The 22,016-nt window shown below is 35.0% G+C and overlaps 1 protein-coding gene across 1 annotated transcript in view; it reads left to right on the top strand.

Moving 5' to 3' along the window:
* The window catches only part of LOC446161 (mitogen-activated protein kinase 14), a 34,963-nt gene that overhangs the window by 1,489 nt on the left and 11,458 nt on the right, over positions 1–22,016 (top strand). The window contains exons 2-4 of the mRNA XM_041602553.1: positions 13,335–13,464; positions 18,152–18,313; positions 18,954–19,031. Of these exons, the coding sequence (XP_041458487.1) occupies positions 13,335–13,464; positions 18,152–18,313; positions 18,954–19,031 (370 nt within the window). The remainder of the gene's footprint in view (positions 1–13,334; positions 13,465–18,151; positions 18,314–18,953; positions 19,032–22,016) is intronic.

Here is a 22,016-nt window from a genome sequence, read left to right as displayed (position 1 = left end):
TATCACTTACCGGTACTTGATTTCTGTGTTTTATTGCAGGTTTCTTGGTTCATCTAAAGAAGTGCGAAATAGAAGTTTCCCACTTACCTTAGCACACTCTGCATGGGCGCTCAATTCCGATTGCATAATAAAACATAAATTACTGATGATACATATATATCACTCTTGCCTTATTATCGATTCCTTTATCTCCAAAAACATAACAGAAATTATACAGTTAATACAATAACTAAATACAAAATAAGAAATACATGTAATAGTAAATTGAAAAAAATGAATAAATAAATACAAAAAATTGAAAAAGATCATAAGCAATTTTTATTTGTTTAATCAAATTAAATAAATAAAGAAAAAGATAAAAATGAATAAATGAATTATAAATAAAAAAAAATCATAAAAAATATTCATAAAGCAATTTCAATTGGTTTCATCAACTTTAATAAAGTGCTTATGTGCATTAATTAAAATATAATAACACAAAGACATCATGTCCCAAAATGAGATTTTAAAATTGTTTTAAGTGATCTTAGACTGTCAATCATATTTTTTAAGAGAGAAAGATGAGACAACCAAATAAAAGTAATTGTTATATCATGCAGGGAATAATTTTGCTTTACATATTCGAATAGCATTTTGGTCATAATTTAGCTCTCAACTAAGTAATGTACAGTCCTATATGTAAAGATATGCTATACGAAAGAATTTATCCGTAGCAGTCTATAAAAAAATGTGGAGAAAATTGCGATGCGATACCAGGAAAATTATTCCCTGTCATGCATCATTTCAGAAGACTTTGTTTTCCTTGATCACTGCAGCCCTTATATTTATTCTTGATCCATTCTGTATCTTATACATATATTTATTAAGCAAAATATATATTTCTACAACGATGAATTGCTGTAATCATATATGAAACACATTTATTTTGAGACCAATCATTTATGGATTAGAAAAATCAATAATTGTATGGCCTATATACTATGCAATAACAAACACAATGATATAAATGATGTAGTCTTCTTCAATTCAAAATCTTTTGTGTTCATCTTTCAATCAGTTATAATCATTATTAATCATGATTACTGTGAAACTGTGTTCATTAAAAACAAATAAACTTTCCATAACAGTAACCTTTTTTCTACATTTCAAAGTTTATGCATAACCACAGAGAACATTGATGGCTAGGATATAGCCTATCCACAGAAGACATCTTGAAGGACTTGGTAGGCCTACAGATCTTCTTGTAAATATGACAATAAATCCACTTCTATAGTATAGGAGAGAAAGAGAGAAAATCATGTTATAAAAGTGCAGGAAAGTATACAATTATTATCATAATTATTATTTTTACAGTCGTGACTGTGAAAATAATAATTACCCCTGATAGAATAAAGGGATAAAATGAGGAAGAAAGGGAACTAAGAAAAGGAGCTTAAAGGGTTACATGTATTAGTTGAGTTATTAGTCCTGTAATTTTGAGAAATAATTAATATTAAATCTTCATTCCATCAAAATAGGGCATTGTCCATGGCAAGGGGCGGGGGGGGGGGGGGTTGCATTATGGAGCATTCCCCAGTTGTCCCCTAATAAATAAACCTGGAAAAAAGTGTTTAGTTAATTGTAATGTGCTTTTGCCAAACTTGGCCCCTAATATGTCTTTGCCACCCCCCCCCCCATGCACTTGCCTCCTAGTCAAAATCTTGTGCTGCCATTGCATACAAACCTGGATAAATACTATTCAAAGCCTGCATGCCCACAGTGAGCAAAATACCCAGCCTAGAATGTAGAGAAAGAAAAAAAATGGATTCGGTCCTGGCCATACCACCACAGAAAAAAGGTAAGAATGTTTCGAGATAATGATTATAATTTTAATACATATAGTAATGACAAAAGTAATGTCACAATGATAATGATGACAATAATAGCAATATGTGGATGACATTATAATGTCAATCATAGTCAATGTCTCAAGGGTCATATAGGGGTGGTTTTTTTATATATAATGACCAAAATTAGATATTGTATCAAAATAATTTAATATCAACCTGACAATAAATCATTGGCATTTAGAGAGAATTGCCCAATAAATAAATATTAAAAATGAAAACCAGGGGTAATCTGACGAAAAGGATCTTTATATGAAGGAAAAAATCACCCGATGTATACAGAAATAAAAGGAAACAGCTGAAAATTATAATAAAAGGAAACCCTTCCATCTGTCCCCAAAGGTCATAGGCGGGGGATGGGAGGAATTTTTAGTTGATAACTTTTTTTTTCTTTTTTTTGCTTGTCAATTTTGTTTCCTGCGTCCCCCCTAAATTCTGGTGAACCCCCTTAAAATGTCTCTTGTCCGACCCCCCTAAAATTTAGGTTGATGACCTTTTTTTTGCTTGTCAAATTTTTTTACATGTGTCCATCACAAAAGTTCAGGTAGGCCCCCCTAATTTTTTGGCTTCCGCCGCCAATGCAAAAGGTAGCCGGGGACCTGACCCCCCCCCCCCCCCGAAAAAAAAAACTATCACCCAAAACATAAGGTGCATCTTTTTAGCCCCCCCCAAAAAAAAAATAATACCACCCCCCAAAAAAAAAATAAATAAATCACCCGAAATAAAATGTAAGATCATAAAGAAAGACAAGCAAAAAAAAGTTATCACCCAATATGTAAGGTCTTTTTAGCCCCCCCAAAAAAAAAGGTTATCACCCAAAATATAATGAAAGGTCATGTAAAAAAAATGACACGCAAGAAAAAGTTAATCACCCAAAATGTAAGGTCTTTTTAGCCCCCCCCCAAAAAAAAAAATAAATCACCCGAAATAAAATGTAAGATCATAAAGAAAGACAAGCAAAAAAAAAGTTATCACCCAATATGTAAGGTCTTCTTAGCCCCCCCCCCAAAAAAAAAGGTTATCACCCAAAATATAATGAAAGGTCATGTAAACACAATGACAAGCAAAAAAAAGTTAATCACCCAAAATGTAAGGTCTTTTTAGCCCCCCCCCCAAAAAAAAAGGTTATCACCCAAAATATGAAAAAAGGCAAAAAAAAGTTATCACCCAAAATGTAAGGTTATTTTAACAGAAAAAAATTGACAAGTAAAAAAAAAGGGGGGGGGTCCCCCAAAATGTAAGGTCATTTAAAAAAAAATCGATTGTGAATGGTGTATTTTCTCCATCATAATAAAAATACCACAAATAGTAGGAGGGATTTTGGGTAGGGGGGACACGTACCCCCTAGAATTCCCGCCCATGCCTCAAAGCATGTGCTAAATTGAAACAAAAATCCAAGTCCACGTACAGCCCGTCTATCTAGTCCTTAGTATTTGCCACTCCCCCCCCCCCCAAAAAAAAGTAAATAAATAATGAAATATAAATATGTGTATTATAATGGGCAAATTAACACACAAGAAAAAAGTATTTGGTCAAAAAATAAAAGAAAACAAATTGATATCAAAAGAAAAGAGATCATAATAAATGCTTGATAAAGACTAGTCTACCATTAATTAATTACGTGTTGAAATGCAATTAAATCGGGGTGTTCGAGTTCTGGCAAGAAAAAACTTTCATGTTGGTGTCATCTTTTTCCCCTTCTGAAACGAAAATTATTCGTAATTACGAGATGCCCTGACGAACACCAGTTCGACGTAAGAAGCACTTTCGGAATATTGTATATTATTTGTTCAACTTCTTCCAATTTTATTAAAAAATGTGAAATTTCCGTAAAAATACTGATTACGGGCACCCCTTACAAAATCGCGAATAATATCAACTGCTACTCAATTGTGAAGTAAAATGACTAGTTTTGCCAAGTTTAATTATCGTTTTTGATGCTTATCGCACATGAGTGCGAAGGTACGATCGTGGCCTACCCGGCAGTAGCCCCGTTGCGTATTCACATTCTCCGATACGCGTTTGCGCTGGCAATAAAAGGCGCACTGACGCAGCCGCTGGCAGTTGAGCCAGGTGTTCGAGTTCTGGTCGATATACGGTACACACATAAAAGAAGGCTTCAGAAATAAAGTGTCCGGACACCCGACCCCGGACCCCCCATACAATATATCTAGATTTAGGAACTGTTACTATACTTTTCTTTTGACTTTATGACTTAGGCCTAGTCTGTGTTTTTTGGAAGAGAGATGAAGATGAGTGAGGGATGGAAATGAAAAGAAGGGTGAACCCAGGTAAAGATAGATAAAAGGATTGACAGCGATTATGAGAGGAAATGAAAGCCAGCAATGCACACATATCAGTATATCACACATCTAAAATGCATGTTATTTCCATTTTTTCTAGATATGATGAATATTCATACATTCATCATTTTATTGTCTCGCCCACCAGAGGTGAATATCATAACCTTGTTCATTGAATGAGTGGTGAAGGCGAGACTTAGGGATCCAAATGTCGTCTGTCCATCCGTCACAAACCTAATGACATATACCGGTAACTTCACAAACGTAAGTCGCTTTTCAACCAAACTTGGATTGTAGATGGACTTGGGGGACCAGGGGCCCGTTTCTCAACACCTGTACAAGTTAGTCTTATCTTTATCCACAAACCACGGAGTTAGTTCCAATCTTACTAAACCTGTTTCACGAAAGGCTTCCTAACTAAAATACCTTGATATCGATACTATCGGTAAAAAGAGCAGACGAGACGTAGCCTTAGTCACAAAATAGCATAATTTTCAAAAAGAAAAATTAAGACAAAATTGCAAATATTGTGATGAATTGGGAATTACATCTTTTAAAAATAATAGCACAGGTAAATTATGCATCATACATACTTAGACCATTAAGACTGGGGAATTCAATTGCTGAAAAATTGAATTATGAATAATTTATTTCATGACTAAAAAAATCACATGTGGACGTTGAGATGGGTACCCCCGGGATATCCAATTTTAATAGTTTACGAAAGTAAACCATAACGGTTTTATTTGTAAAATTATGATAATCATACAATGTTTTACGATTCCAACCATCATCAAAATATAGTTTAACATTATTTTTTCATAAATCTTTGATACTGATCTTATGATTTGAAAAATTCTATGCATAAATTAAAAATTAGAATTTATCCAAATGTCAATAGGGTCTGAAAACGACAAATACAAGTCCAGTTATGGATGGCCTGACGTGGTAGAATTTTTATCGATTAAATTATTTTACTATTTCAAAATGAATGGTTTTGTGGCGTTGTACCAACAGTTTTCATAGTTACTTTGTATTACAATGATCATTGAATGCATTATCCCACTTATTTTGGGATGTAATTTCAACCTCTATGATTGATTACGTAAGATTATAATTTTTAAATTTCTCGGCAATTTTGCATGTCATAGTCTACCCACGTGATGCCACTACGTCATTAAGAAAGAAGTTATGACAGGTTCGGAGGTGTCATAAATATTTAGTGAGGTTGTTGTACCCGATCTTGGTAAAGAGGGCTTCGTGAAACGGTTAGCGGACAAGTAGCTCACTATCTCCGATTTAGTCAAGAAGTTAGACTTATGACGGTGTTGAGAAACGGGGACCTGCATCTTATGCTGCAGTTGGAGGTCACATGGTAAGGTCAAAGGTCATTTTCTTGTCAATGTTAAAGTTGACATGCAAGACTCTAAGTTATGACACCTAACTCCGAAACCATAAGTTGCTTTTCAACCAAACTTGGATGGTACATGTAGATGGACTTAAGGGACCTGCATGTTAGGCTGCAGTCAGAGGTCACATGGTAAGGTCAAAGGTCATTTTCAGGTCAAAGTTGAAGTTTACATGCAAGACTCTAAACGACGCCTACATGTAACTCCGTAAACGTAAGTCACTTTTCAACAAAGCTTGGATGGTAGATGTACTGCATGTTATGCTTCAGTCGGAGGTCACATGGTAAGGTCAAAGCCTCAAAGGTCATTTTAAGGTCAACATTAAAGTTTACGTGGGAGGCTCTTATTACAAGTGTTACTCCATCCCAGTCATCTCACAATGAATTTTAGATACAATTCTTTTGCATGCCCTCACAAATCACAATATTGCTGGTTATTTTCATAAGTGGGCAAGACACAAAATCGCTTTTGCCTTGTTGTAAATTGGGTGTGTTCGCCTTTGTTTACATAGGACAATTTGCAAATTTCCTGCAGAAAAAAATATGACACCAATGGATTTCCATAGAGTAACAATCGATACATGTAGATGTAATTCTTTGTAAGACATTGCCCAGTACAATGCCCAGTCAAACTGCGCACTAGATTGGCTCGAATTCGAGGAGAAAGAATGCATTGGAATGAAGGTGGTCTATAAACCCTGAATCTGTGATATTGTGATTCATGTTTGTGTTTGAATCTTTGAATCATGATTCAAATCATGATTCTGGCTTGAGGTCGCATTATAAACGTAGCCTTAAGGGGATGGTCGAGCTGAAAATAAAATTCACAAAGCAAAATGCTGAAAATTTCATCTAAATCGGATAACAAATAACCAAGTTATTGAATTTTAAAGTTTATCAATATTTTGTGAAAACAGTTATATGCACATCGTCATGAATATTCATAAGGTGGTGTCATATCCCAACTTCCCTTTTTCTTGCATGAAATCATAGTTGTATTATTTTTTCCATACATTTACATGTGTTCATTATGATGAACTAAGTTGTGGCAATAAATAACTAATTAATGCACTTAATAAGTTTTCAATCCAATTGTTTTAGTTCTTGGTAGAATAATACCACATTTGTATCCGTGCTCAAGGATGATGGGGTCAAAGGTCATATGGGTCAAATGATAAAATTGAATTGATTTGAATATGAGGTCATGTCTGTTCCAAAAATATTAAAGTTTTTGTTCAACTCGCTCTCATTTTTTTTATCTGCATCAATTATGTTGACACTTGGTGGTACATGATTTTAAGGTAATACCACATGTGTGTTCATGAATGTGATGGGTTCGAACTTCAAAGGTCATCTAGCGGTCAAAAGGTCATTTTTTTGTTGGTGTACATGTACCATTTTGTCTTCATATTAAATCAATTATTCTTAAATGTACACTGTTTATAAAACATTTTAAAGCATCACTGACATTTTTTCTCAAGGAAAGAAAAGAAAAAAGAAAATATAAATGTGATGCTAAAAAGTTAGTGAACCCCATCAAAAACAAGCTGTTGAATGTACTGTTTCATCACCTGACTTCACAATTAAATATCTAAAACATGACAGAACTTGAACACTTGAAATAATTTCATTTTCTGGTAGGATTCATTAAATTTTTAGCACCACTGTAAATCTAGGTGTGTGTTTTTTTCAATGTTTGTTTTCAATGGTTATTTGTTTTGTTATTTTATTTGAAAATGTGTACGTATAATGGAGATGGGCTAGCCACCTTGCAAGATCACTTGACATGACAATACGGTAAGTAACGGTGTATTAACCGCACCCCCAACTTTGGACTAAAAAAAAAAAAATCTTCTCACATTTACATGCATATTTGAGGTACGAAGAAACAAAATATAAGTTTTTAAGATTTCAAAGTATCCAAAGAGATTACCGGTATGCAGAAATATGCTGTTCTTGATCGATTCATCTACAAATGTTAGAAAGAAAGAACGGTCCCGACAATATTGGCAAATTACACACTCGCTCACCTCACAGTCACAGTGTACACACACAGCACTGCCATTACATTGCAAACTACGATACAGTACAAGTCATGCCAGTACATCTTATCAAATTATGATCTGTGTCTTTCCCAGCGTAGGAGGAAGAAACATTCACATTTCTTGCATCACAATCTCACAATCACTTTCAGAAATTTGATGTCTTAGCATGAATTTTGGATACAGGATTATAGGAAGGTTCAAGAAACAAAGAAATTGAATTTTTTTCCAGTTGTTTTTTACGGCTTCGTGCCGTCTCTCTCGTGCGTGGTTTACATGGTATCTTATGAAAAGCAAACAGGAAGGAAAAAAAAGAAGCTGGCGCGAAACGGGATTTTGAATAGCGCCAGCTTAAGTCGCACTAGCACTATAACCACATTACAACGCAATATCTGTAAGCTCACTCAACTCTCGCTCAGCGGTGACAAAATATTACCGAGTATGCTTGGCGTCTCTTTTAAATTAGCCAGGGAACTTCACTACTTTGAATCGAGAATAAAGTCAAAATTAGTGTCATGAAGGTGGGTGCGTTTGTTATGGACAACATTTAATTAATATTGCAATAATCGCTTCCCATTACCCGCGGCTCATACCCCTCTAAACGACATTGCCTGGGCGGCTACGCCCGGCCATTCGATGTGTTGTGAACTGGCAGACATCGTACATGTACGGGAGGGGTTACGGCGGGCTGGCTCAGACCCGTCACCGTGTATAAACCGCACCCCCGACTTTTGCTTCTATCCCGCCGAGAAAAAGGTGCGGTTAATACACCGGTAGTTGTAGATGGACCCATCACCACCATACAGAATTGAGATCATCATCATGGTTAAGATCACAAAATCAGGGTAGAAGAAATGGAGAGACAGAGTGACAAGCTCACAAAGTTCATTAGCACAAAATGGATTGCAGTAGCACAAGACAGGCCCCTTTGGCACCAACTTGGAGTGACCCCATTACAGTTGGCTGAACATGGCTAATTATGCAATTGTGATTCTAGGGTAAAAAAGTGGCACATACTGCACCATATAGTATAATACATGTACATGAATGGGCAACACTCTCATCATGCATCATCTACAAGACCCCTCATGTATATTATATAGACATGTACTGTACATGTAATTATATTACAAAGAGCATTATCATGCACTGCTCTGTAATTCAAGCACCTTTATTCCTCATTTAGATGGTAGATATTGAGGACTTCCCTGCCCAGGGCCAACATACTGGTGATTCATTCTTAAAGGACAAGTCCACCCAAACAAAATGTTGATTTGAATGAAAAGAGAAAAAATTTACAAGCATAACACTGAAAAGTTCAAAATTTGATAAACTAAAAGTAAGAAAGATATAATATATCTTGTATGATATTTTAAGGTTTCGCTTAGATGAACATCCTGGTCAGTGTGCAAATGAGAGAACTGATGACATTGTTTACTCACTATTTATTTTGTAGTATTCTGTGACATGTACTGTACATGTAATTATATTACAAAGAGCATTATCATGCACTGCTCTGTAATTCAAGCACCTTTATTCCTCATTTAGATGGTAGATATTGAGGACTTCCCTGCCCAGGGCCAACATACTGGTGATTCATTCTTAAAGGACAAGTTCACGGTGACCACCCCAACAAAATGTCGGATTTGAATGAAGAAAAAAAAATTTGACAAGCATAACACTGAAAATTTCAAAATTGTATGTAAAAGTAAGAAAGATATATTATATCTTATATGACATTTCAAAGTTTCGCTTAATTTCGCAAAATAGTTAAATGAACATCCTGGTCAGTGTGCAAATGAGGGAACTGATGACATCGCTCACTCACTCTGTGAAGCATTTTATGCTTCAGTCTAAACTTGGTCCTAAGGCTTATTGTCAAATCTGTAAAAATTGAAATAATCTGTTATTTAAACAAAGTTCGCAATTAGTGAGTGAGGGACATCAGCAATTCTCCAATTTGCATGTAAGTGATCTGACTAAATTGTGCATTTAATTATTTTGTGAAAAATAGCGACACTTTAAAATGTCAGAACTCTCTTATTTTACATCCAATTTCGATGAAATTCTGATTTTTCTCTTGTATCAACTTTTTTCTGAGGTGGACTTGACCTTTAAGGGAGATGAAAAGATTGATCTTTTCTATTAGTCTTTTCTATAGAATAGAGTGGCTTGATGAGACACCATGAAGTATCTCTTATAAATGAGCATATTAGTCTGTTTATCAAGACACTGCTGTATGCTGCAACATATACTAGAAGCTTCCCAAGTGCATCCATTATAAAAAAAAGCTATTGCTTCATACTGTGTAGTATGATAAATGTGTTTGTTTTAACAGGGAAATGCTTTCCTTGGTTTAATGACTTCAAAAAGTTCTGTCTTAACAGCCTCTTTGTGAATGGTGTACCCTTTTCATGAATTCACTCTCAAATAGTCAAGATTGAATGCAGCTGAGAACTGTGGACTCGATAAAAATTGCATACAAGAATAGAAATAAGCCGCATATTATTATCCCCATTCGATCAGCTTAATCTAGAAATTCATGAAAGATTTATGACTTATCCAAAGAATGTCATTGGATTCTATTTACCATCATACACTGGGAGACTCACAAGACAACCTACACTCCTTAGATTATGATGATGATGAAATAAGTTTTAGAATTTAGGGCTGCGTTTAGGTTACCTCACATTAAGCTAGAATCACAAACATTCATCAATCATGATGAAAAAAACAGAAACATAAATAATGGCAACTACAGAATCACGGTTTAATGACCCATTTTCAAATGCTGTTTCTTTCTCACTGCAAGCCTGGCCAAAGTGCATCAGAGTGTTCGGTTTGATCAAGAAAGTGTTGGTCCACTTCTACGTGGGTTTAAATTTTGCAAAAGATACACAACTTCAATTTTCAATACAAACAGCTAATGTCTCTAGACTGTAGCAAAAGCATATACAAAGTTTTGCATGAACACGACGTAGACCGACACATTAACGTCATAGAATAAGTATATTTACCCAGGGTATCCACTTCAGTTCCGAAAATGTTTCCCCCAGCGGGCCCTGCTTTTATTATTACCCTGGCTTTACCTGAGCTGCCTAGATGCTCAAGGAATTTCTTCTTATTGGGCAGTGGGTACCCATTCATCTCATCCGAGTTGAGTGCAGCACAATGTGGGCAAATTTCTTGCTGAAAATACTTCATACTGTACATTTCCTTTCTTGTTGGTTAAAGTGTTCAATGTTATTAATGTATGCTACTTAATCGTTTTGTAAAGCACTTAGAAACACCATGTATTAAGCGCTATATAAATACAAAGTATTATTATTATTAAGGAAAACATGCCATGGCTGGGATCGAACTCGCGTCCCTCAGATTGAAAGACGGGCGTCATAAACGGTAAACCACTAGATCATGATGCACTCATGAATCATGATGATTCAAATCACTTATGTTTAGTCAACCACTTCAGAACATGTTTCTGCAGAAATTTTTCTCAAAATGATTTGGAACATTTACTTTCACTTTTGACAGAAATACAGTTCTGTCATTCTGCAGAAGTATGATTTAAAATGTGTTTCAAGCCGTGATTCTTGGGTAAAAAGTGGTTTACAAATGAACCCTAGGTGCGCTCTCAGACTGTCTTTTTCTCTAGACTAGTCTGACAGGAGTATCAAATTAAATGAATTATTCTGACCAGAGAGAAGGAGGGGCAGTCGGAAGGGGCAGACTCTGAGAAGGTGGCATCTCTAGGCAAATAACATCCCTGCTCTTCTAAAATCTCAATCAGTGCGGATGCTACATGTACTCTCAATATACTTGTTGCTTGGGGATGTTTTACACATGTATGAGTCATACATGAAGGAGCAGTCAGCATGACCAATGGCTCTAATGTATGCATGAATCTATGTAGGTTGGAATTTCCGCTTTTAATGCCAAGTCCACCCCATGTCCCGAAATAATGAATGAATGAATAAATAAATAAAAAATTATCAAACTTGGATGTACAGTACATAAGAACTTGTCTTATGCTACAGGTGTACGTATTTTGATTATATTCACAAAACGGAGATATTCTAATTATGAGCAGTAGGAAGCTGATGATGTTACTCACATTTTCTTGGCTTTTCTCACATTGGTTTCTTAACCCTGTACTATCCTTAACCTGTAGGTGTGTCATATTTTCTCACACAAAATTCAGTAATCCTCCACAGATATATTATATTGATCAGGTTCGAGATTAAAAATGAGTTCTTCTTTAGATATGTACATGTAACTTCTGAACTCCTGAACTTCTGAATATTCTAACAATGTCCCGATATTTACATGAAATATTATTTTTGAAAATGATTTTACAAATTCCTTGAACAATGAAAGGATTATCATAATCCAAGCTTCCATTCGATTATTTCATTCATGAAATTCGGCTTGAAATTGTGGCAATAATCAGAGAAATAGATCCTGATATCATTGTTGGATGTTTTATTTGGCCAATATTAGCACTAGTGCCATCTGGTGGTCATGAAAAGCACATGCTTACATGGTGAATAGAGTGGCCGATCTTGAGAAAGATGAAACTGCTCTCTGTTTCCCTAATTAATTACCGCACTTTCAAGTCAATTTTCATGGATAAATGAAATGAAAGCTTGGATTATGATATATCCTCACATCACATTTTCTACAGATATTTTACAATCATTTTCAAATTCAAGTTTTCATGCAATTATCTGGACGGTTAGAGAATGATTGAATGGGAATTGTCTTATCTCTTTAAGGACGTCCCCATAATTAGTGTAATGTAATTTAATGTAAGCTCTTAAAACTCCCAATGTCAACTCGGCACTTAAAAAAGACAGCCCTGCAAAAATATTAGGTGCTGAGTTGTCCATCATTTTATCAACCTTAATAATTGTAACACATGCCAACCCCAAGAATGACAGTGCATCATGGATGGGGCATTTACTGACAAATAATTGATGGAGGGGGAAAAAAACAAGATTGTATCATCTTCAAGATGGATTCGTAGGACCATGGACCTATAGGTCCATGGTCCTATGGTAGGACATAATGAGTAAAGCATAAAGATCATAGACTTGCCTGGTAACTTCATCTTGATTGAATCTAATACATTTTTTTTCAAGTCAAGAAAAGGACCATAAAATCATTTTGAATTTCATTATGAATGATTCAATAACTTATTATTGACTATATAATTGGTATAAAATGTATTTTTGAAAGTACATGTAAGTATGAAGTCATATTTTGCTCAGGATTTTGTTTGGCAAGAATTGGCATATTCTAATCCCACAGTGTAGATGTTTGTTAGGGTCTAGAAGTACATGTAGATCTTGTTTGAAATGACATCAACGGAAACGATCTTTCAGTCTGAGAAGGGAATATAAAATAATCTTCATTTTCTTGATAGTTCCTTATAAATTGATTTCAAGAAATTATGGAAAATAGAGTAACATTTCTTGGATGTAAAGATATGAAATGTGAAATTTCAGCAACTTTTGGGGAAGTGTTTTTTCCCCCATATTTTATGGTTGTCAAAATAGAAAACATTTATGTTTTTAAATAACGGTTGTTTGAACGGCCTTCAATTGTTTTTCCCAGCCCTACTCAGCATATTTAGAATAGAATGTAGGTTCTGTATCATGATATAATGAATCTTAATGATTGATTTTTATTACAGTGGGGCAGATGATACCAAGCAAGGAGGAAGAGTAGCCATTAAGAAGCTGTCCAGACCGTTCCAAACAGTCATACATGCCAAAAGGACCTACAGAGAATTACGCCTTCTCAAACATATGAAACATGAAAATGTAAGTTCTTTGGATTGTTTTACTTTCTATGTGTCTTTTTCAAAGATCAACTGTGCCCCAACAATATCTTTTAATTTCTTTTATATTTTATAATGTGAATTATGAAACATGTATTTTCTTGTTTGCAACTCTGATAATTATAATGTATTGACTGACCTTAAATCTCACCTTTGACCCATCCTTTCATACTTTGTCAAAGGACATCTGCACCATGCTACAATGTACATGTATAGGCATATCTACATAAGCTGATACATCTATACATCATCAGACTTCATCCCACTTTCAGTTAAGTCTGGCAGTGCCTAATGACTAAGAGTTACATCTAAAAATTGCTTAGCAAATTTTCAGGGAGACCAGTTGCAACCTCAAAAAAGATTGAGTGGATTAGCTTCGCGTCCAAAAAAACTACATTTACATCACAACAGATTCATTCCCCCCCTATCGGTCACAGAAATTTCTGTTAATCCTGAAATCGGTTTCAAATTCCTGGGGCTGTATTCTAAAAAATTGTCTTAAGAGAAATATTCTTGTAACTTCAGAGTTCCAATAAAATCCATATTTGAAAATTCTTGTGTTGGATCTTTTCTTATAAATTTTCTTGTAACTTTCGCTGAACGTGTATGACGTCAGAGTTATTATGATGCGTAAAGTTAAAACCAATATCTCTGTACGCAAGATAATATATCAAGGTAAAAGGTACAGTGTATTCTGAAAATTCTCTTATCTTCGCACTCTGTTAACTTCCTTGATAGGGAAGGGACCAAAGAATGTGATGAATGGTTTAGTAAGAAGCTCAATGAAACTATAAGGATAACATAACAAGCATAATAATTCTGACATGAATTTGCATTGGTTGTTATTCTATCTATACTGCTTTTTGTCTCGCTCACCAGAGGTGAATGCAAGTCTAAGGGATCCAAATGTTGTCCTTCTGTCACAAACATTATGACACATAACTTCGCAACCATAAGTCACTTTTCAACCAAACTTGGATTGTAGATGAACTTAGGGGTTCTGCATGTTATGCTGCAGTCAGAGGTCACATGGTAAGGTCAAAGGCCATTTACAGGTCAATGTTAAAGTTTGTGTGCAAGACTCTTATAACACATAACTCCACAACTGCAAGTCCCTTTTCAACCAAACTTAGGTTGTTGATGTATAGGAGACCTGCATGTAATGGTGCAGTCAGAGGTCACATGGTAATGTCAAAGGTCATTTTCAGGTCGATGTTAAAGTTTACTCGCGAGACTCTCTTATGACAGATAACTCTGCGACCGTAATTCATTTTTTACCCAAACTTGGTTTGTAGATGAACCTAGGGGTCTGCATATCATGGCGCAGTCAGAGGTCACGTGGTAAGGTCAAAGGTAATTTTGAGGTCATTATTATGACAAAACTCTGCAACCGTAAGTCAATTTTTGACCAAATTTTTTTTGTAGCTGTACTTAAGAGAACTGCATATTATCGTGTTCAGAGGTCACATGGTAAGGTCAAAGGTTATTTTGAGGTCAACATTAAAGTTTACTTGCAAGACTCATATGATAAATGTTGTTGATACAACTCTGTTGTGTTCCCTTGCAAATTACAATATTTCTGGTTACCTTCACAAGTGGGCGAGACACAACATCGCTTATGCCTTGCATTCTATTTTAGTTTGATTGATAAGACCAGTTAATTTGATTGCCTACTTTGCTACACAGGAAACTTCCTCTTCCTGTTCCGTGTATCACTGCATTGGTACCTGTCTTCCCTGTTTTTATTTTCTCTTATTTTTAAGTGTACTCTTATGTTCAAATACACTGTAATGTGCAGGGAGAGTGTGTTATCAATATTGTAGTGCATTCAAAACAGTGCATTTATGGTGCTATCACACTATGCAGTATGCACCTCTGTTCAGGCCCAGCAAAGCAGGGCAATTAACTTGGCATTAACACCAAAATTGTAAATGACATCTCAATGAACATATACTCTCAAAATGTTTATCCGGAAAAAATACATCAAACAATCAAGTTGGTTCATTTACGGATCACTTTCCTTCTCATTTAAAGAAACTACCTTCATGTTATTTTCATAACTGTGGTCCAAATGAATATTCATGAGATTCGATGCTGTGCATAATCATAGAATATTAACAGAGAATTATGCTTGCAAAGTGTTCAATGTGCTGAAGCCATCATAACTTTGAAAGTTGATGGATTTACATTGTACATGTAGTTCATGAAACTTGGACATCGGGATAATCAAGTATCACCGATTAAGGTCATAGGTCATTTAGGCTTAATGATGGACCTTTTTCATGAACTTGGATGTAAGGGGCCAATCAATCAATTATTAGTGATCCTTTGCATGAGTTTCGGGTCACATGATCTAGGTCATATGTTATTGAGGGTCAATGAGCTTAGTACTATATTTTATTATATGAATGTTGTGTATTTGTGTATTTTTCTACATTTTATATTTACGATTTGAATTTGAATATGGAAATAAATGAATTGAATTGTGAAAATTTAGTCATCTAAATTGTTTTCAATTTTGAATCATGTAATGCAGGCGAGACTGCCAGAGGCATTGAATTTGTTTGGGTGTGGATTGGTGAACATTGGTTTTGGGGTATATAGGTAAAAGGTACGAGGTCATAGAGGTCATTATATACCTTTTAAACATCTTGTTCTGCAATAACTCAAGAAGTGTTTGATGGTCATGTAAGGTTATTGGAGTGGTGGTAGTCTGACAAGTTTTTAGATGACAGGTCAAAGATTCAAGGTCACAGAAATCAGTGCTGTTGTTGTTGTTCTTTAATGGCGCTCTCATTCAAAAAAGAATATATGCGCCTATCAAAATTATTCTAACATATCAAAAGATGTTTTTATTTTATTATTTTTAGTAGATAAGGCTTTATGTTTATTTTAAGATTTGAGAAGTATAAGGCTATTAGTGTGGTTGGACCTACATGTACATGTACCCCTTAGAAACCACCTAATTTTTCTGAGGATCGTGTCTGTGAGATATTAACCAGTATAAACTTATTTTCATCTCATAATATGCAGAAAATACAGCAGATTAAACGTGCTTTATCAGCAAGCAATTGCAGCAATTTCCAGTTTGCACAAATGCACCCAGACCCTTTTTTAGGATCGACCATCTGCTAATTTTATATCTGGTCCTTGTTGCATTGGCCAAATGTTAAATGACTCTTTCAAATCAGTTTTATGATGTCATTACGCTGGTTGGTTGTCTCACTTCTTCCACCGCGAGCTTCAACATGATTGGATGATTAGTGACGGATAATTGTTCTAAAAACAATTTATATGCAATTTTTTTGTGAACAAAAAATATAAATTTTCTCCCTTTTTAAGTTTTGTTCTTTTCATTCATATAGACACTGCGCTTACTCTCCCATGCGTAATATTTGTGATATGCAATAAACTAAATAATGCAAGGTGGTTGGTTAAAAAAAAGGGGTAGAGTGTACAGTATGTGGTGGACTCACTCCGTAATATGCCTTTTACTACGTGTGATTGCTCAGCAACAGTTTGAGGTATCAATTTCAAAATTTGAAGATGTATGCTTACTACTATGTAGGTCCTGATGCATGAATGTTACCTATGTGGTAACTTTGTCATGGAATGGTAACTATCATGGTAGTGACACTCAACAGCCAATCAAAATCAAGGAATCTATGCAAGTTACCAATGGATGGCAAAGTTACTATTTAACTTGAATGCAACAGGACCCTGGAGTGACAATGTTCTGATTTGGACACCTCCATATATTCCTGGAAGAATCAAACAATATTTCATTTAAATGAGATTAACTGGATCTGGATGGTTTTTCACAATATTAGAACAGGCCTGCCAACTACTCCATTTTTCCAGGAGATTTAAGATTTTTATCAACCAAAAGAGGAGTACTCCGTTTTTCCATTATTATGATGATAAAAAAAAAATCACCCCATATGTTGTGGAGTATGAATGTATTCAGTCAGTGTTAGAGTTATATAGTTTTTCAACACTTGTAATTTCTCAATGTTTAAATATAGATATGCTAAACATGTCTTAATGAAAAATAGAAGTGAGGAAGACCAACTTGACATCGAGCAAAAAAATTCTCACCATGCGACTGGGACTCCTTTTTTTCTTCAAATATTGGCCGGCCTGTAAGAGTAAAGAATACAATGTAGTTCAGATTAGATGTAGCTATGGCTGGGGCATATATTTTGACCGTGTGCAGTCGAGAATCCATCTAAGGTTCAATCTAAAATATTAATATGTAGGTTGCATATTTTAAAAGCAAAGCTGTAATAGTCCGCATGCTTCTTTCTTTCTCCTACTCTTTTTCATTCTCCTTTTCTTTCTTCTCCTTTTACCACTTCTTCCCCTTCCCCTCATCTGTTATCTTCTCATTTTCCTTCTTTCGGCTCCTTGAAATGAGACTTCTTTGACTGCTTCTTCCTCTTGTTCTTCTCCTCTACCTCCTTCTTCATCACATTCTTTAAATTTTCCTATTCTTAATTGAATAATGTTGAATAAAAAAATGGGTGTTATTACCATGACTGGATGGTGTCACTTAGAACCTTCCTTCCCTTAAATTTTCTGATGGTCAATCAATGTTTTCACTTAAAAAAAGGCCTCTGGTGACAATCCTGGTACTGGTTATGATTATTGTATACTTTTGTTATTCATAGGTTATTTGCCTGCTGGACTGTTTTACCCCTAATCCTTCTTGTTTAGATGTGTACATGGTAACCACTCTAATGGGAGCAGATCTTAACAACATAATCAAGTGTCAGAAACTCACTAATGAACATGTCCAGTTCCTCATCTATCAAGTTCTTAGAGGTCTCAAGGTAAGTGGGTTAACCCTAAAAGCTTTATTGCTAAAAGACCCTTTTGCTATCTATGTTTTTTACTGGAAACTGGGGAATAGGTTATTTCTTTCATAAAGTAGAATACTGGAAATCCAATTAATTATATCTAGCAAGACTCTGGCAAGCTTTCAGGTTGTCAAGAACAATCCCTGAAGATAAGTGTGCATAAAATTTAATTATTTTCATGGAACTATTGAAACTTGGAAAACCGTTTGTCAATATTCCATGGCTCATTTCATTCATCAGAATACTGTGTTTATCATATCATTTTTTGCAATCATTTGAATATTGTGGTCTGTGAGACATATGTCATAAAATTCATCATTGATACGTGTCTTAATAATGAAATGATCACTATTAGAGCTACCTAAATTATGTGAAATCCATGGCAATAGCATACTTTTAAAAGAATTTTTAAATTTCAATGACATGATATTTTTTATAGGACCCTTGATATAATAATTCTATTGTGAATGTCCATATCTCTCTCAAGATCAACCATAGAACATATTTTTCTGATGTTTGAATTTGTACATGTCAATTTAGTTAAGTTAATGAAGTTAATTCTTTAGAAACTTCATTAATTTGATAATCTTATTTTTCTCTCTTTCTCTGCCAGTATATTCATTCTGCAGGTGTTATTCATCGAGATCTAAAGCCTAGTAATATTGCAGTCAATGAAGACTGTGAACTCAAGGTAAGTGAATAACATTTATAAGTCAAAGGCCTTTCTGAAGTCAATCAAAACCATAACAACTTGGAGGTTCTTTGCTCTGGCAAATTCAAGGTTGTTTCTTAGTTTCAGAATATGATTAGTGGTGGATCTACCTTCTCTGAAACCATTCTGATTGTCTCTAAGCCTCTCTAAGATTGTTTGTCATCTCAATATCTGGTTGGATATGGATAAGAATTGTCCTGTTGAGGGTCTTTGCAACGATGGAGGGTAGCGAGATACCCTGGTGAGGTCACCTTTCTGTTGGCCTTGGACTATGTTATCCACTGGACTGATGTAACGCCATTCTCCTTGAGTTACAAAACTCCAGGATATTGAAATCACACCTCGTCATCACTTCCTGAGTCACCCCATTGTCTCCACATGTCTTAACTTTGATGTTGCTTGTGGCTCTCTTAAGCTCCTCACTGGTAAAGGGTCCTGTCCCAATATCCATTTCACTAAAAAGTTGGATTATCTCTCCGGTGCTCTGAGTAATGGAGGGAGGTTGTCCTAATATTGTTTCAAAATGGTCCTACTACTTTCCCTTCCTATCCTTGGGGCATTTACCATGGATCAGATTTGAACCACCCTTCTTCCTTCCTGTAATTCATTGATGATTGATCAACTTTCTTTACACTTGTCAGCTGCACTCTCAATTCTTCTGTCACATAGTTCAATACAATTAATTTCATTCTCGATTAAAAAACAAACATAAAGCAATATATGAGAAACTATTTACAAGCAAGAGTATGAAATGAAATTGAAATGGGGAACTATGTAAATAAATCCAAGAGGCCTTGTATAAAGTGCAGTTCCCAGAACATTGATAACATTTACATGGTAAAAAAAAATAAGGTTAAGTATTAAATGTGATAATGTGGTAATGAAATGGAATAATAACTTAAACATTCAGGGTATTTACTAAAATTAAAGATAGGCTTTAAGAGAAAAAAAACCTTGAAATGCACCCAAAGCACAAATTCTTCATTAGTGTTTAAAAAAAATTTATGAAAGCAGACAAAATAAAGAAACGTGTATAGCAAAACTCCACAGCTGATAATGACTTTTGTAAAATGAGTAATTCTATTTTTATGTATAGGGCAAATGATATGCTATCAATAAATTTATATGTTGTGATTGTTTGTGATGATTCAGGGCGCGACAAACCCGCTTGCCCGGGGCAAGTGAAAATGACGTGCGGGCAAGCACCTCTCAAAGTCAATTGCCCGATCGGGCAAGTGGTTGTTGCGTCTTTTTTTTCAGTACCGTACCTCGTTTTTCCATAAATCATCAAAAATCCACACTCAAAATCATGAATCAGCCTTAAAAAATAACGAGTAGCGCAGTTTCGAATTCCGAAATTGCGTTATTTTTTCTGTACCACGTATTTCCATACATGGTACCGGGTATGAAAAAAATCAACGCAATGGCCGGGAAACAGTTGAATGTAGTATAGGGGTCCATTATGACTACCACCATGTGCAATTTCTAATGCACATTTTCCCCCTTCCGATATCACAATTCTGTGATAAAATAATTAGAATTACACAGGAAATAAATCACAGAGTCTAGTAACCTCGCATTGGTGAGTTGTCATGTCATTCGGCTTTGCTTTTCAAAACGGCCTATTAACATCTAAAATAACTTGCCGTATTTGTTAATTATGAAGTAAAATTCATTCGTTTCCCTTTCTGAGGGGATGAGGTAAATATCAGAAATAAATCATCAAACAAAGCTCCATCTATTTTACAAGGCCGGCGGGATGCTCACACACGTGCGCATACTAGTAGCTAGCCAGTCTGAGCTCTGTCTCTCTGCCAGAGCTCTGGGGGACAATTCGCTCAGTAAAGGCCTCAATGATGGTGATTTTCTGTTTCAGACAGAGTTTACATTTCGGGTATATTATTCAAAACTTCCAATAAAGTTTGATGATTTCTTTATTGTCATGTATATTTAAGTTATTAATGAATACATTCTCACCAAATTTAGACTCCCCCATAGAGAAATGCAATTTTCGTAGAAGTCTGCGTTTTCAAAGAACTTCAGGAAAAGTTAGGGTATGTGGGCCTTTATTACATGGCCGAGTACAGGTTATTGTACTCGAATAGGCGAAGTAGAAATTAGATATTGAATTCATTTATATCAAAGTTCAACTCACAGTCACACCCACACAAACACACGCACACACACACACACACCCAAGATTCTAAGCATAGTGAAAAAGATTACTTAAAAATCATACAATATTACCGTAAACAATGTTACTAATAATTCATTAATAAGTGAAAACATGAAGATAAAATTATTGACCGAGTGGAACATCATAAAATGATGAAGAAAAGACTTGATGGTTTCCAATTAATTTTTTTTTAATCAAGGAAATCAAGGAAATATGGAAAATAAATGACCATTTCATGGATTTAAAGATGCAAAATGTGAAATTTTAGCCACTCCACTTTTGATGATAAAATAATTTTTTCCGAGTCAATAAAGAGCTGAACATTTTTCACTGGCTTTCTTTATAGTTTCCAACTACGGTAAATGAAAGCAATTCTAAGGAAATATGTTACGCAGGTAGCCATTTCATGGATTTAAAGATGCAAAATATGAAATTTTAGCAACTTTTGTTGAAGGGTTTTTTAAAACCTTAAATAGCCATAAAATATTGATTTTTTCTCCAAAATAAACGTAAAGACTCAGGCCTACGTTGCTGAAAATATCCTTTTCAATGTGTGTTCTTTTATACTGGACATGATTCTCAATTGTTATTTAGTATACCTTAATAAAAATAAGAGTAGTGCCGTCATAATGAAAAAAATTATTTAATTATTATTTTAAAAATTATTTAAAAAATTGGGCAAGCAGTTTTTTCTATCGGGCAAGCAAATTTTTTCATCACTTGCCCAACAGGGCAAGTGACGAAAAAAATTTTTGTAGAGGCCTGATGATTTATTGTGTTTCTAATAA

Source organism: Lytechinus variegatus, chromosome 3 (assembly GCF_018143015.1).
Source record: "Lytechinus variegatus isolate NC3 chromosome 3, Lvar_3.0, whole genome shotgun sequence".
Classification (NCBI taxonomy): Eukaryota; Metazoa; Echinodermata; class Echinoidea; order Temnopleuroida; family Toxopneustidae; genus Lytechinus; species Lytechinus variegatus.
The sequence above is the reverse complement of the archived record's forward strand: the minus strand, read 5'-3'. Positions and strand labels throughout refer to the sequence as shown.